This window comes from Python bivittatus, unplaced genomic scaffold (genome assembly GCF_059951505.1).
Source record: "Python bivittatus isolate LINGU-HERP-01145 unplaced genomic scaffold, Pbiv_v1 ctg000520_np1212, whole genome shotgun sequence".
Lineage (NCBI taxonomy): Eukaryota > Metazoa > Chordata > Lepidosauria > Squamata > Pythonidae > Python > Python bivittatus.
This window is the reverse complement of record NW_028277080.1, coordinates 3,775,934-3,791,196: the sequence shown is the minus strand read 5'-3', so window position 1 is coordinate 3,791,196 and position 15,263 is coordinate 3,775,934. Positions and strand designations below refer to the sequence as shown.

The 15,263-nt window shown below is 36.8% G+C and overlaps 1 protein-coding gene and 1 long non-coding RNA gene across 28 annotated transcripts in view; one reads left to right on the top strand and one right to left on the bottom strand.

Moving 5' to 3' along the window:
• The window catches only part of LOC148214841 (uncharacterized), a 57,510-nt gene extending 50,620 nt beyond the window's left edge, over positions 1-6,890 (bottom strand). Inside the window, exon 1 of the long non-coding RNA XR_015797370.1 lies at positions 6,874-6,890. This is a non-coding gene — a long non-coding RNA (uncharacterized LOC148214841). The remainder of the gene's footprint in view (positions 1-6,873) is intronic.
• A 4,882-nt stretch (positions 6,891-11,772) lies between these two features.
• Positions 11,773-15,263, top strand: part of SUPT20H (SPT20 homolog, SAGA complex component) — a 61,961-nt gene continuing 58,470 nt past the window's right edge. For 7 of the 27 annotated variants that reach the window (XM_088147557.1, XM_088147559.1, XM_088147558.1 and 4 more), the window contains exons 1-2: positions 11,924-13,756; positions 15,102-15,137. In XM_088147557.1, coding sequence (XP_088003683.1) covers positions 13,754-13,756; positions 15,102-15,137 — 39 coding nt within the window. In that variant the 5' untranslated portion in view covers positions 11,924-13,753. The other 20 variants (XM_088147546.1, XM_088147538.1, XM_088147543.1 and 17 more) reach the window with 20 other exon arrangements.

Below are 15,263 nucleotides of genomic sequence, written 5' to 3'. Positions count from 1 at the left end.
CTCAGACATCACTAAAATGATGTAAAGCCTGTTCTCATTGCTGTTATTTTGGCACAAGATTTTAGAAATTATGTGTTGCTACTGGGAAAATGATCAGCGTTTGTCTCCCAACAGATATCAGGCAATTAAAATCTGCCACAATGATTTAATGCATCTTTGAAAGATCTGCTATTTGTTTGTGAAAGACATCATGTACGTTTTCTCCTAAACAGGACAAGAGCACTGCTTTTGTTTGTTCCTCCACTTATTTTAACTCAACTATTCTCTACAGTATTGTCTAGATCATTCATTTGGATTTTTATCTGTGTACAGTATGTATTCACATTCTTAAGTATAGTGCAACCCTCCTTTACTATTGTTTCTGTGCCTTTTGAAAACTGATTTTTTATCTGCTATATTCAGTCATAGGAGTCATACTACCACATTTTTGTTAGATAATCTTCTGGAATACCTATAATAGGGCTTCCAAAACAACAGAACTATACAACATATTAGATACAGAGATTCATGCCTCAGTCACAGTATACAACCCAAGAAAAATTATTTTGCAAAGAGGTGAGCAGTAATTCAAGAAAGCTTATGTCTTTTTATAAAATTTGTTAGTCTGAAAAGGTGCTACCATTCTGATTTTTGGCTATCACAGACTAACATGGCTCTCCTCATTACAGTTTTGCAAAGGTGATTTATATTTTGGAGGGAAACAAGTTTCAAAACTGAAATTTCTATAATAACAACTGTTTTCTGTAATAAAATTAAAATGTTGCTTTTATTAAAATAGATCTAATAACTAAATAAGCAGGATGCAAATTCAAATATTAGAGAGCCAGTTTGGTGTAGTGGTTAAGGCACCAGACTAGAAACTGGGAGACCATGAGTTCTAGTCTCGCCTTAGGCACAAAGCCAGCTGGGTGACCTTGGGCCAGTTACTCTCTCTCAGCCCTAGGAAGGAGGCAAGGGCAAACCACTTCTGAAATCTTGCCAAGAAAATTCTTTTCTTGCCAATAAAACACAGTCGTGAGGAGTCAACACACACATCCACATACACAAATTCAAATATCATGGGGACAATAAAGATCCCAAGCATATTTGTACCATTTGTACCATGGTTAGTTACATGTGAGAGAAGACCCATAGTTGCCCAGTATCTTGGAGGGAAGTCAAAAGACCAAAGTGAAAACACAGGTAGGATACAGATCAGTAATGGCATACCAAATTTCAGGGTGGTATAGTTTTTTGCCAACTCAAGGAAAGATGAAAAGTGCTCTAATTCAGCAGTGGGAAAAGGCCCTCCATGTTACTTTATCATGTAGTGCTGCATCCACATCTCCCAAATTTGATCAGAGCTTTAGTCCTAAGCTACTTGCCCCATCATTCTGGTTAGGTTCAGGCTCAAATGCCCAGAGTTATTTTTTATATACATTCAGTATTGTTAATGACTAATCTTAATACATTTGGCAAACAAACAGCTCAATTGCTATTGCAAAAAAATTAAGGAGAGTATTCTTTTCTGATTCCCTGCTATAGTATTTTTGATGAATCTCTGGTTAAACATAGTACATTACATTTAGCAACAACTAAAGGGTGGTTTGGGATTTACCCTTCCTGTCTGATTCGCTTGTGACGAATCTGTTTAATTCTATTTGCAAATGTAACTCTGAAGAGTTTTATATCTTGGTTTGAAAGTGATATTGAGTGGTACAACTCCCATATGATAGTACACAAGTATAATCATTCATTAGAAAAGTGTTAGGCATAGAAGAAAGTGTTATCTTTTCTATATAATGCAGCTGCTGATTTTATATAATTATATCTGATTATTGAAAAATGCAAGGCTTGATCACTGGCTCAAAATAAGCAGGATGAAGTTTAACAGGGAAAAATGTAAGAGGGAGTGTAATTCTGTGTTTACACTGTTGTAAGAGCCTGATGATAAGAGCTGTTAACCATGAATGAATTGGTATGTTCCTCTTTTAGTGGAGATCTTGAAAAAGAGGTTGGAAAGCTTTATGAGATCCTGCACCATGCAAGGAATTAGGCCAGATGACCTCTGAGGTTCCTTCCAATTCTATGATCCTATAACCTTATACCTCCACCCCTCCATCCTTCTGTGCTGCCTCATGGTCCAACCACTGATGCAGAAGAGGAGGTTGATGGATTTTGATGAGTTCAATTAGAAATCGATAAGAAGATGTGCTGTTTGTGGTTGGAGACTGGATGCTAAAGTTGGAAATATTAAGGAAGAAAATGTACTTGGAAGCTGAAATAAAGCAGAAGAATGATGTATCAATTTCTGCCTATCCAATTATTTCTTTATTGCTAACAGTCTTCAAATAACCAAAATGACACCTACATACGTGGACTTTACCAGATGTAGTGCACAGAAATCAGATTGTCTATATTATTGCCAAGGACGTAGAAGGGCTTAGTTATAAGAGCAAAGATGTGACCAGGGGCTGACTGTGGAACAGATCATAAATTGCTCATGTACAAGTTCCAAATTAAACTAAAGTGGAAGAAGAAAGCCAACCAGTTTCCATGGTATTATCTTGAGCATATATCCACCATTTTCAAGGAGTACATCAAGAATTGCTTTGAAGTCTTGAACCAAAGGATCAATGTAACCTGAATGACTGGAATGATGGAACCAGAGGAAAAGGATAAATGTGAAAAGAGACTGCCAAAGATCAAGAAACAGAAGAAAACAAATGGTGGAAATTGCCAAGAAGAGGAGAGAAGCTAAAGCCAAGAAAGAAAGATCTCAGGAAGAAAAATGAAGAAGTTCAGGGAGTTGTTAGAAGAGACAAGAAGCATTATTACAAAAACATCTGTAAAGACATCAAAGATGGAAACAGACATGGAAAAGATCTTCCAAAAGACCTTCCTCCAGAGATCTTCCAAAAGATCTCTGAACTCAGAAGGATATTCCAACTTTGAATTGGTGTGCTAAAGGATGCCAGTCAACAGATAGTAATATTAAAAGATCAAAGATGGAAGGAGTATATATGTAATTCATGTCCACACCTAAAATATCTTAGAAGATATCTCCTACCTACAAGAACCTCTAGTATTAGAAGTTCAAGTTAGATCAGCACTAAGGTCATTATCATGTTGGAAGGCATTAATGAATTGAAGGAATATCTACAGAAATACAGTGAGCAACAGAAGAAGAATCAGTAAAGGTCCTAACCAAGCTATGCCAACAGATCTGGAGAATTACATAGTAGCCAACAGATCAGAAGGTATTAGTTTATGTACCAATACCAGAGAAAGGAGACCTAACAGATTTATGCAAACCATTGAACAATAGTCTTAATTTCACATGCTGGCAAAACCCAGATTAGAGCCCTACATGGAAAGGAAGATGTCATAGCTGAAAAACTGACCTATACTCTGTGTTCTGGAGAAGCTGAAGTTAAAGCTTTCTCAAATATATGGTATGATTTTATTTTATAATTGTTTTATGCCAGATGAATATATTAATGTGTGGGAGGAATATTAAGGAATTATTAATATGTGGTTTTATGAATCATTTTTCTTGCCTCCCTTTTTAACCTTTATGTGTATGTATTGAATTTTATTGCATTTTTTATAATTATTGCAAATTTTTTAGAAATAAAAAAATCATTTAAATAGAAAAAAGAGAGATGCTCAAGTTGGCTTTAGAAAATGCCAGGGAACAAGAAACATTATTGCTGATGCACACTGGATAATTGAAAAAGAAATCAATATGTGCTTCATTGAATATAGAAAGGCTTTCGATTGTGTTGATCATGTTATGCTGTGGAATCTGCTTTGAAAAATGGGAATCCCAGAACATTACAATGTCCTCATGTGAAGCCTATAAACAGGTCAGGAAGCCACAAAATGGATACAACAGGATTGAAACAGACTGGCTCCAGGTTGACAAAAGAGTGAGACAAGGGTGTATACTTTTCCCTTATTCGACCTATATGTGGAATATACTGTATATCGAGGAAAGCTGGATTGGAAGATGAGCATCGTTTTAAAACTGAAAGAAAAAACATCAATAACCTGTGCTATGCTGATGACACTACTCTGATAGCCAAATATACAAAGGATCTACAAGCTCTAATAAAGTCAAGGAGCACAGTGAAAAATGGGACTGAGATTAAATATAAAGGAATGAAATGAATTACCACATACAACAAACACCCTCAGAATTGATAATGAAGTAGTGTATAGCTTCTGCCTTTTAGAATCAACTATCAAAAGTAAAGGAATCGAATATGTTACAGACTACCACTTGGTAGGGCAGCAATGAAGAGCTTGGAAAAGATACTCAGAAGCTATGTCATGTTTATACCTACAAAGATCAGAATCATTCAGGCAGTAGTTTTTCCTATAGGAGTGAAAATTGGACTTTGAGGAAGCAAAATAGAAATAGTTGACATTTTTGAACTTTGGTGTTGCAGAAGACTCCTGAGAATACCATGGATAGCTAAAAAACCAACAAATGGATCAACTCAGCATTCTCACTTGGGGCATAAATGACCAGCCTCAAATTAGTATATATGGATACATTATACAAAGACCTAGCTCTCTTGATAAGTCTATAATATTGGGAAAGTTGAAAGAAAGAGAAGAGGATGACCAGCTACAAGGTGGCTGGACTCAAATACAGTGGCAATGGCTGCTCCATTGGAAGACCTGAAGGACCACTTGATGGCATATAATCAATCACCAAATTAATCAATAACCTTTTACAGTATAGAACTGTGTCTACTGCAGAATTGATGATAGGGAAAAGGGTTTTAACATGCAGTGGGGACAGAAAGGAAAAATAGAAACTACCAAGCAGAACTCTGCATTTTTACCTATTCTTCTGAGACTAGAAATAATCCTTGCAAGGCAGAAAATGTTTTTTTAAAAAATGTTTGATTTTTTTTTTTTAATGTTGTACATTAAAACGTTCCATCATACAGCATCTGTTACAGAAGCAGCAGGAACTTTTGCGTGTTATACTGTCAGACAGTCATTTGCCAGAGATTATTTAATTTAGATTAAGGGATTAGATTAGGTTTAAGGGATCAAGGGATTAGATTAGATGGCCTAAAGACCCCCTTCCAACTCCATTTCTATGAAATCTGACTCCATTTGGAATATCTGTAATTTAGTAGATGTATTTATTAATTATAATTATAATCTATTGAACAATTAAATTAGTTAGATCAGAACTATAATCTGAGCAGAGTTACTTAAAAAATTAAAAACACTAAAAACATTAAAGAAAACACAAATGAAACTCAGTGAATAAATACCACAGGAAAGATACAAAGATAAAATCCACAGTTCCAGTGTAGAGTAGATACTTAAGTACAGTACCAAATAATAAAAATGCCTGGGAAAAGACATTTCTGATGTTGAAAAGATATTTAGAAAGCAAAAACCAGAGACAATTTCTGGTGAAAATGTTAAATTGCTCTTATAGCAAGTTCTTCTTGAGTTCCAAGAGAACTTGGCACAAGTTTCTAGATGAGAAACTCTCTGGCCCTGTACCTATGACAACATAATCCAGTTAGCAACTGTCCCAGTCAGCTTTATTTACCAGTGCTTCTGGCAGCACAATTTGGGGAATCCAAAGTCCCTGCCTATCTCCTTCAAGAAAAATCTAATATCCCTTGCAAGAGTAGAATACTAGAAAAGCTTCATGACATCACCAGTTCAATGACCATTGACTAGGCAGGTAGCAGGAGGTATGGAAGGGAATGAGATGAGAAAAATTGAGATAGAACAAAAGACGAAGAAATAGCAGCTCATCAACGTCAATCCAAAGAAAAACTTACTATACCTCTATCACTTCTGGGCTGCAGCATCCCATCCCACCCTAACCCCTGCCTGTTCCTACCTGACACCTCTGCCCTTCTGCCCCCACCCACCACCTATCAGGCCAACATTCCAAAAGCATCCCAGAGAAAAAAAACACTGCATGAAAATAAAGCATTTAATGATGAAGAAAGGCGACAGCAAAGGAGAACCTGCTCTAAACATCAGCCAAACAAGGGGCTAAGACAACCCAGGAGGAAGAAAGGTGAGTGAAACATAAACTAGAGCTCATTCCTGGCATCCAGGGTACACAGTCAGCGTACCTTGGAAAAAGACTGCAGCAATCAACACCATCCTCCCTCTTCATTATGTTGGGCATGCAAACAGGGCTCCCAAATCTCTGCCAGCTTGATTGGCATCATAATCTGGATGATTTCAGGACAAAGAATCTGCCCCTTTTCTGTACCATCTGCCCATTCCACACTATGGAGGGCAGACAGAGCATTGTCAAGTAACACATCCCCAAGGCTGTCAGAGATGTTCAGAAGAATATTAAATGTTCATGTGGTAAGCATTAATTTATTTGATTTGTAACCCACCTTGTATAAATAATGACATATTGTCTTCAAGTGACTGAATGCTTTCCTTACCAGTATGCATTTCCAACTTTGGTAATGACTGAAGAGCTGTTGCAGTGTTCAATAGAACAATACAAATACAACAGAGAGGATATGATAGAAATAGTGACAGAACATCCTGATGGGATTTAGCAATCAAGAGGTTAAGCTATTAACAGTAATTAAGAAGAGTGCTAGATTCAATGACACACAGTAATTACTGAGATATATATACACTTAAGAAATGTCTTGAGGAGTGTAGATGGGAAGAATTTTAAATAGTGTATATTTGTGAATAGGTAATAGTCAATCTTAGATGAGCTGCATTTGAGAGACTTAATCTCTTCAGTGATGGGAGAAAGATCCAGTAATGCTGAGGATGCATTGAAATAACAATGGCAAAGCAGGAAATTCAAGAAATTCAAGGGTACAGGAACCCTTGAAAGAAAGAAAATATGAAAGGTAGACTTACTGTTTTCTAAAACTCCAGATGGCCATGAGTAAAACAAGGGAAATGAGGTTTTTCTTCTTAAAGGTACAGTAGCATAAAAATAAGAAACAGAGAAAATATAGAGAAATATGACATTTCTGAAACAGGATCCAGATGGAGAATGTCACAGATAAGGCAGAGGTAGGGTTGGCTTCTCTCCAACGGGAAACTTGGTCAAACTAAAAAGTACAAGGATAAATGAAAAAAGGGCCAGATTCAGATTCTTCTGTTCTTAACAACTCCATGAAATTTGCATTAAAATTATCACTTAAAGACTAAATGAAAGTACAATTGTTACCTTAGCAATACAATTCTGACCTCTAGTGGGAAATTACATACTGACAAAAGGAAATAATCACACTGAACTAGTTCATGTAAGTCACCAAAATACAACTATAATCATAAACCATACATACTGATCACACTATTCCCTTTTAAGACAAGCAGTATTATTCAAAGCACAGAAAAACAATAAGTAGTAAATGAAAGCAACTAAAGACAGGAAGCAAGAGAAGAAGGAAAGGGAAGGGAATCTAACTTTGATCTCTTTCTCATGACATACTACCTAGAGCACAAGATGCCTTGCTAAGTGTTTTTGGAAGACTTATCCTCGTGATACTGCCTTAATTCAACTCACAGCCACATAGAAAGCTGCCTATATTTGTCCTTAGCTGTTCTGTTTTCAAAATAGTGTTTTCCCTCTTCTCACAGCAAAACATGTACAGTGCAAAAGACATGATGCTTCATTACAAAAAGAATTGTAATGAAGCATCATGTCATTACAATACATAATTGACACAATTGACAAAATCAAAAATATCATTTCAGTATTCACTGAAAAAAATAAATATACAAAAGCAATATATAAAAGCAAAATTGGGATTACGGGGAAAGCAAAAACTCTACAATTCTGAATCCAATTGCAGGTTGTAGGTAAAATTCCTTTCCAGCCCTGTCAACCAGTGACTGACATCTGTCCATAGCAAAGTGATGGTACAGCACTCTGACCATCCTCTTCTGTGGCACTGCTACATGTTCTTCGTGCTGGAGGAATGGGATGGGATTTCTGAAAAGACTATAGAAATCAGGCAGTTGGTTTCTCCACTAGCACCTCAATTTGCTTTGACATGGAGGATGCCCATCAAAGGACATTCCTAACAATGTGAATGTCCTCTGCTTTTAGTGATTGGAGGGCAGTTCTGTTGAATATCTACTGTAGTTGGCCTCTGGAATATAGAAGGCAGCAGATTATTAAACAGGATTGTAACCTCTTTACCCCTGGCATTTCTGGGGAGTTCCTTGATTTTCTGAGGAACTCTGGGAAATGAAGTGGGTAAAGAGACACCTGGAATGGCACTAGTGAACAATAAGAAGTAAATAGACTAGACAGTTATGAGTCTACTTTGTGGTGATAAAGGCAGTGAAAAGAAGTTACTTCTCTATCCTTTATAACATTTATAAAATGTCAGCCAGTTGCACTGTTTAAGGTGACCCACACCCTTCTTGGGAGAAATAGGAAGGACTAATCAGTGCAAGATGATTATCTGGTTCATCATTTAATGGATAAAATCACTCAATCCATTCCAAGTTGGAAACCAGATGGACAGATATTGTTTAAATGGCAGAAGTAGTCCTGCAATATTGCCCGGGAGGTTTTCGAGCCTATGACTCCTGAAAAAGTAGACAGAGTTCTCTGTGGCCTTAGCTCTGTTGCTTACAAGGGCTCTCTGCCTTTCCTGGCTAATCCCCCAGGGAGGGGGCAGGGAAGTTAATCTAGGCATTTGTCAATGCTTCTTTGTGGGAGAGGGTGATGTCAGCAGCCTTGAAAGAGGCACTTGTCTGCCCCTCATCAAGAAGTCTATCTATATTAGAAAACTACCTTCCTATATCCAAGCTTCTCTTTGTGGAAAACTAGTTGGGACAACAGTTCAGAGACCTTTGGAAGAAATAGATTAACTAGACCTATGGCAGTTAAGACTGAACTGGGCATGGGACTGAAACTGCTTTGGTTGTCCTCATACCCACTTTTAGGTTTTCTCCTATCACATCACCTCTTGATAAGTGGGGACCTTCAGCAAGTATTCTCTATACTTTCATTGGTTACTCTCATTTGGTGAGACTTGAATGATGTAGGAGTTCAACCATCCTCGTTCTACTAGATGATGGCTTTGATACCATTGATCACACTATCCTTCTGGACTGTCAATGAGGATAAGGAGGTGGAGGCATCCATGGGAGGTTCCAGTTGGTTATCATGTGGGTTGGGAGAGGATGGGCCCTTGGGAGTGGGAGGCCCCACTTTTATGGGGTGCCTTAGGGCTCAGTCCTCTCCCCTATTCTGTAACATCTATAGGAAACCATTGGGAGAGATCATCTGTCAATTCAGGGTAAGGTTTCATCAGTATGGAGAGCCAGTTGGGTGTAGTGGTTAAGGTACCAGGCTAGAAACCGGGAGACTGTGAGTTCTAGTCCTGCCTTAAGCATGAAGCCAACTGGGTGACCTTCATCCAGTCAGTCTCTTTTAGGAAGAGGTAAGGGCAAATCACTTCTGAAATCTTGCCAAGAAAACTGCAGGGACTTGTCCAGGCAATTACCAGGAGTCAACACTGAATCGAAGGCACCAAATAAATAAATAAATAAATAAAAATTCATCAGTATGCAGATGATACCAGTTACACATCTCCACTCTGGGCTGAGTTGATAATGCAGTGGAAGTCCTAACTGAGTATCTGGAGGCTGTCAGGATCTGGAGGGAGAGAAACAGGCTCAGATTCAATGCAAGCAAGAGTTTCTGGCTATTGGTTCAGGAACCACTGCTGGAAATCTTTGACTGGTGGGTTAGTGCTCCCCCAAGGAGACCAGGCCTGCAATCAGAGGGTTGAGCTGAATTCATGACTCCTACTGGAACAGCACATGGAGACCACAGCCAGGAGAGCTTTTGCTCAACTTAGGCTGGTGTGCCAACTGTGGCCTTACCTAGGCACTCACACCCTTGGCATCTTCCATATGGATTACAATAATTTGCTTTACATGGAGTTGCCCTTGAAGACTACACAGAAATTTTAGTTGGTGTGAAGTTCAGTGGCCCATATGCTTACTGGACATTGTCCTAACTGCTATGTATCATACAGCTGTTCGATACACTGGCTACCAATATATTTCTGAATGCAATTCTGGATGCTGGATATGGTTCAGAGCCTTGGCATCTGCTATACTGCCTACACATACAGAATCTGTTCACCCAGTCTGATATAGAATGTCAGAGAATCTGTTGAAGGTCCTTGCCTCTTGAGATGTCTGGTGCCAGAAATGCTATATTAATTGTAATTTTTAAATACACACACATACACACAGACACACAATTGCATATTGTTATTGACACTGGCTGTAAATGTTTCTAAGAGTCACCCATGGGTATCTAGTGCAAAATACAGGTTACCAATATCTTATCAATTAACAATTGTAAAACCATTCTGTTTGTTGAGATCTTCTGAGATTGTCTGAAACCTTTTGGTGAATTAGCAATGTTCAGCAATTTCTCAATGGCACTGTTAAAGTTCTGTTTTCCCAAAATAGTCACTTTGAAGTCTACCATAGAGTATCCTGGGGCTGAAATGGTCTAATGCTACTTTGTCTTTGGACTGAGTCCTGAATGTCAAATGTGTGCCCTTTAATTATTTTGTGTGACATTTGTCTCATTTGCCCTATGTAGAATCCAGAGGGAAATTGCTGGCAGATAATGGCATAAATCACATTGGAGGAAGAGCATGTAAAGGCACTACTAATCTTCTGGATACTTCTTGGGGACTATGATGGTTCTCTTGGTGTAGATACATTTGACATCAAGATCCAAAGACAAATCCAGGACAAATAGGTTGATTATGTATCTGTATAACAAACCTATCTTCCCACCCTCACCCCAATTTGTATCCTAGCCACTCTGCATCTGATGAAGTGAGCTGCAGCTCACAAAAGCTTATGCCTTTTAATAAAATTTGTTAGTCAAAAAAGGTGCTACTAGTTCTGATTTCTTGCCACTAACACACCTCTCCTCATACAATGAGTACAAGAGTGCTCACCTGAGGGAACAGTGAATTTTTGTACAGTAGGAAAGAAGAGTTTCAGTCGAATGATTCATTTCCCCCCCCCCTGAAATTGCTTTTTTCCACTTCTCTGACAGAGATGGGGTGATGTGAATTGAGTAAGCACAGGAAGTGTTTTGATTGAACGTGTAGCCACTTCAGTCCTTGATGTTGAACAAAACCTGGAATAAAACTATTAATTGGCAGAATTTGAAGGAAGCAGGATGGCTATACAAATGCATCAGGCACACATACAGAAGAGGCATCTGGTTGAATCACTTCCCAGCCCAATATTGTCCTGAAACACCAAGGGAAACCATAGTTCATAAATCCTGACTTGTAAACCAGCATAGAATGAGACTAACAAACTCTTTGCAATTTATGAGATGCAGAATGTGGTATGTATATATACACATTTCATGCATCACTTGATAATGCCTGGTGATGTCTATGGCCAGTATCACCGCCTTTATTTCCTATGAAGTTTCAGAAAGTTTCCATTCTATTATTTCCTATGAATATGCCTGTCACTTGGTTAAAAAGATCACATCTTTTCACCCAATAAAAGAACCACATCACACAGGAAGAGCGTTGAATTCCTTTCATCTATGCTATCTTTTGCTTGTGAGCGAATATGTTGCAGTAAATTATAAAAGAGCAGCGCTCTTTCGTCCTGGTTTCAGCTCAGCGGGAAGAGATAAAGGGTTCTATTAACAGTGCCGGTTAATTGATATCAATGTATATAATGTGGAGTTTTAGAACTTGCCAGATCAACTCTAGCTCGAATTAATTTGGTCTCCATAACAATGCACAAGGTGTAATTCAGCCGTCCTTCGTTCCTATGACAACCGCAGTGGCGTTCCATCCGGCTACGTTAATTCCCATCTAAACGATTCCGGAAGTGCTTACAGCGGAAGTTGCAAGCGGGTGGAAAAAAGAGGACGGTAGGTTTTAATCTTGTCTGTTACGGATGGGTTTTGTGTGCGAGTGTTTCCTTTTTGTTCTGTTTTTTTTTAATGTTTTTTAATGTTTAATGTCTTTTAATGTTCGGAAAGGAGAAACTATTTACGGCTGCGGGATTGTGAAGCAGGACGGTAATACTACGTATGCGACCTTTTTGCTCTTTGGTGTTTGTTTATTTCCACAAAAAAATATGCACTGAGATGGTCTCGTTGTTGCTGCATAGAGATTTCAACACGAGATTTCCCAATTTAACACTTTAGTTGCTATATCATGCTGATTGGTAAAATAAATTCTGTAGGAAAAAAACATCAAAAAGGTAGGTAATTTATAAAATAGTAATGCCAAGGTGATAAGAAAGACAGCACAGTTCTGTGTGCTTTGCTATAGGAATCTGCATCTGCTGCATCTAAAGAGATTTACATAGATATATGTGTATAGTAATGCAGCCTAAGATTTATTATGGTAAAAGTTATTATGGAGAGATGAAAGTAATTGTCTGGTTTAGTAGATATGTATTTTTAAGCAAAAGGTAAATAGTATATTAATAGCTCAGTTGAACCTGTTTTCCTTCTAATTTTGTTTCCTGAAAGATCACTAATTGTGGTTATGTCAGTCAGTTGATTAGTCAGATATTGTAAACTACTTGCAAGTCAACTACAGTCAAAATTTTCAAGTATACCATTCTGTAGAGATGCTAGTTTACTTTTTAATTTCCACAATGGTGTTACTAATTCACAAGGGTAGCAATAAAGATAGCTAATATTTTAAATCTTAAAGTATGGTACTTGATATCTAATGCATCTGATATTACAGGTTGAAGCAGGCAAGTAGAGAATTGGGGCTCCTGGAGGGTGCAGTGCATATTTCTTTCCTCAGGTACATCCCAATTTGCAGTCTATTTGCATTTTTTGCCAATTCAGAAGTTAAGAGGAGCTGTTGAGAAATGAGTTGTACCTTCACATAACTTGCATTCCTAGCCCAAGCTCTGTTTCTTTTCAGATGGAACCGTCTTGAATTAGCTGATGAATAAGTTTCTAAAGATTAACCTCCATGTTCATGAATGTTAGCCTTTAAGTGCACTATCAGAGCCAACTGATAATGCTGTAGGAAGAACAAAAAGCAAATAGTTTCAAGCTTATTCAAGCAATGCACTAAATTATTATAAAACACAGAGGCTGTGTGAATGTACTTAGTGGTTTTTAGGTATTTTGGAATCAAAAGATATATTCATATATTGCCACTCCAGTGTATATCTCCAATCTATAGTTCTGTGGATTTCATGTAAATCTGAATATGTTACTATGATACTTTATATATTAAAATTGTGTATATTTTGTAATTTAGTTTGATAAATATCTTTGACTATACCCTCATTACTTTTACCAATATTAAAATAATAGATTTTGGATTATTCTCTTTTCCTTCATTTGGTCCCATATCTTTTCAGAGGCTACCTTAACTTTCAGGAGCAGATTGAATGAGCATGCACAGGGTGATGGAATATTAAGAATGCATTCTTCTAAAAGAACACTACTGGATCCACTGCATGTAATTTGCCTGTGTTTCATTTTTAGAAAATGTATATTTATATTTCAAATCATTGAAAAAATAGTTTTCTAGAATCCAAATTTCTTTTGTGTGGTAAATATTTCCTTATTTCTTATATTGTACAATACACTTTTATTTCCTTATTTTTCTCAATTATAGAATTCTTAAACATGGACCTTAACAATTCAGACCCTGCTTCTTGTTTCAGAATCTAAAAAAATAATTTTTAAAAAGTCATTGGCTTTCTTTATCAATGAACTTCAGGCATTATGGTAAGATTTTGTTTTTGTGCTGTTGGCTTTTTTTTTTTGTTTGGTATTTTAAATAATGCATGGCTAAAGAAAAAAATATAAAGTATTTGTTCCTTTCATTCTTTCCAGTTTGATTCCATGTATCAGGAACTTCAGGAACTGGTTCTGAAAATAATTGCCTTGATCTTGGTTTACTTGTATGCACAAATGTTATAGCTATGTACTTCCTCTTCCAATTATTTCAGTTAATTCAAGAAGTCTAGATTTATTTTATTATCATTTTCCACTATATCCAAACTAGAAGGCCATGATTCAGTTTCCACCTACTAACTTGGATATGAAATCATACCCTTCCAATAGAGAGTTGATTCCTAGACTTTTCATCCAAGAGAAGTCAAGTCAGACTGGATCCTTATAGATGACAAGATAAATGGAAAAATGTGAAACTGATGAAAAACAATTTCAAAAAAGTTGCCAAGATCTACCTATTTCTTCATTTTATTTTTCAAAAATTAAATGCAAGTATCTCAGGCTTTCTGAATATAGTTATACTTAATTCTTTGCTTTTTTGTAAAGAGCTTTATATGGACTGCAGTTGTATGTTTTTAATATACTTAGAAGAAAATATCATTTTTTTTTTACTCCTTCCATTTAGGAAGTGGATTTCTGATTAATGCTTTGACGAGTTAAGTATTTATGTCAATGCCAGAGCTTAGACTTTCAAATCTAGTTATTTACATGATTTGAAATAACTATATTTCACAAGTCAGACTGATTTCAGTCAATATTGAGTGGAAACTCTACTCAGCATTACCATGATTAATATCAGAACTGACCAAAGCCTACAAGGTGATGAAGCAAAGTGAATGGGTTTGTAACATATGTGGGCAGGACCAGGATTTTTTTTTTTTGGACTATTTTCCCTTTTTTAAAAGAAAGCTATATTAAGCTATTTTAAGGATGCTTTATAGTTTTCATGTATTTCTTGCCTCAAAATTATAGAAACAGTGCCACTGTATTTTGGCAGTTGTGTTAGAGATTTGACCAGTGGCCTCACGTTTTCTACCCTTGACAGTGATACTTTGATATATCTTAGCTTCCCTTCTCCTTCTGCAGTTTCACAACCAAATGTAGATAAACTTCCACATTTAAACCAATACTGTGGTAATGGATTGCTTTCAGTCCAGTCCTCACTCTACTTTGAAGACACGCTGAATTGCAATAGGACTTTCTTCTAGCTTGTTACGTTAAGGATTGTAACCTTAAAATATCAAATAATATGTTTTTGTTGATTAATTACAACATTTCATTTGCTGAATGAATTATATTACTTATAAGAATAAGAATGTTGTTTTCATTTTTGCAGCAGCAGACTTTAGAAATTGCACTGGATCGTGCTGAGGTAAATTGCAGATGGTATAAATTATATAAGTTTATGATTATAGTACTAGCAGTGGAAAAAGTCATACTTGTTCTGTTCCTAATAGTTTCATTAGAAGTATATGAAGAAATATATAATTAAACATTT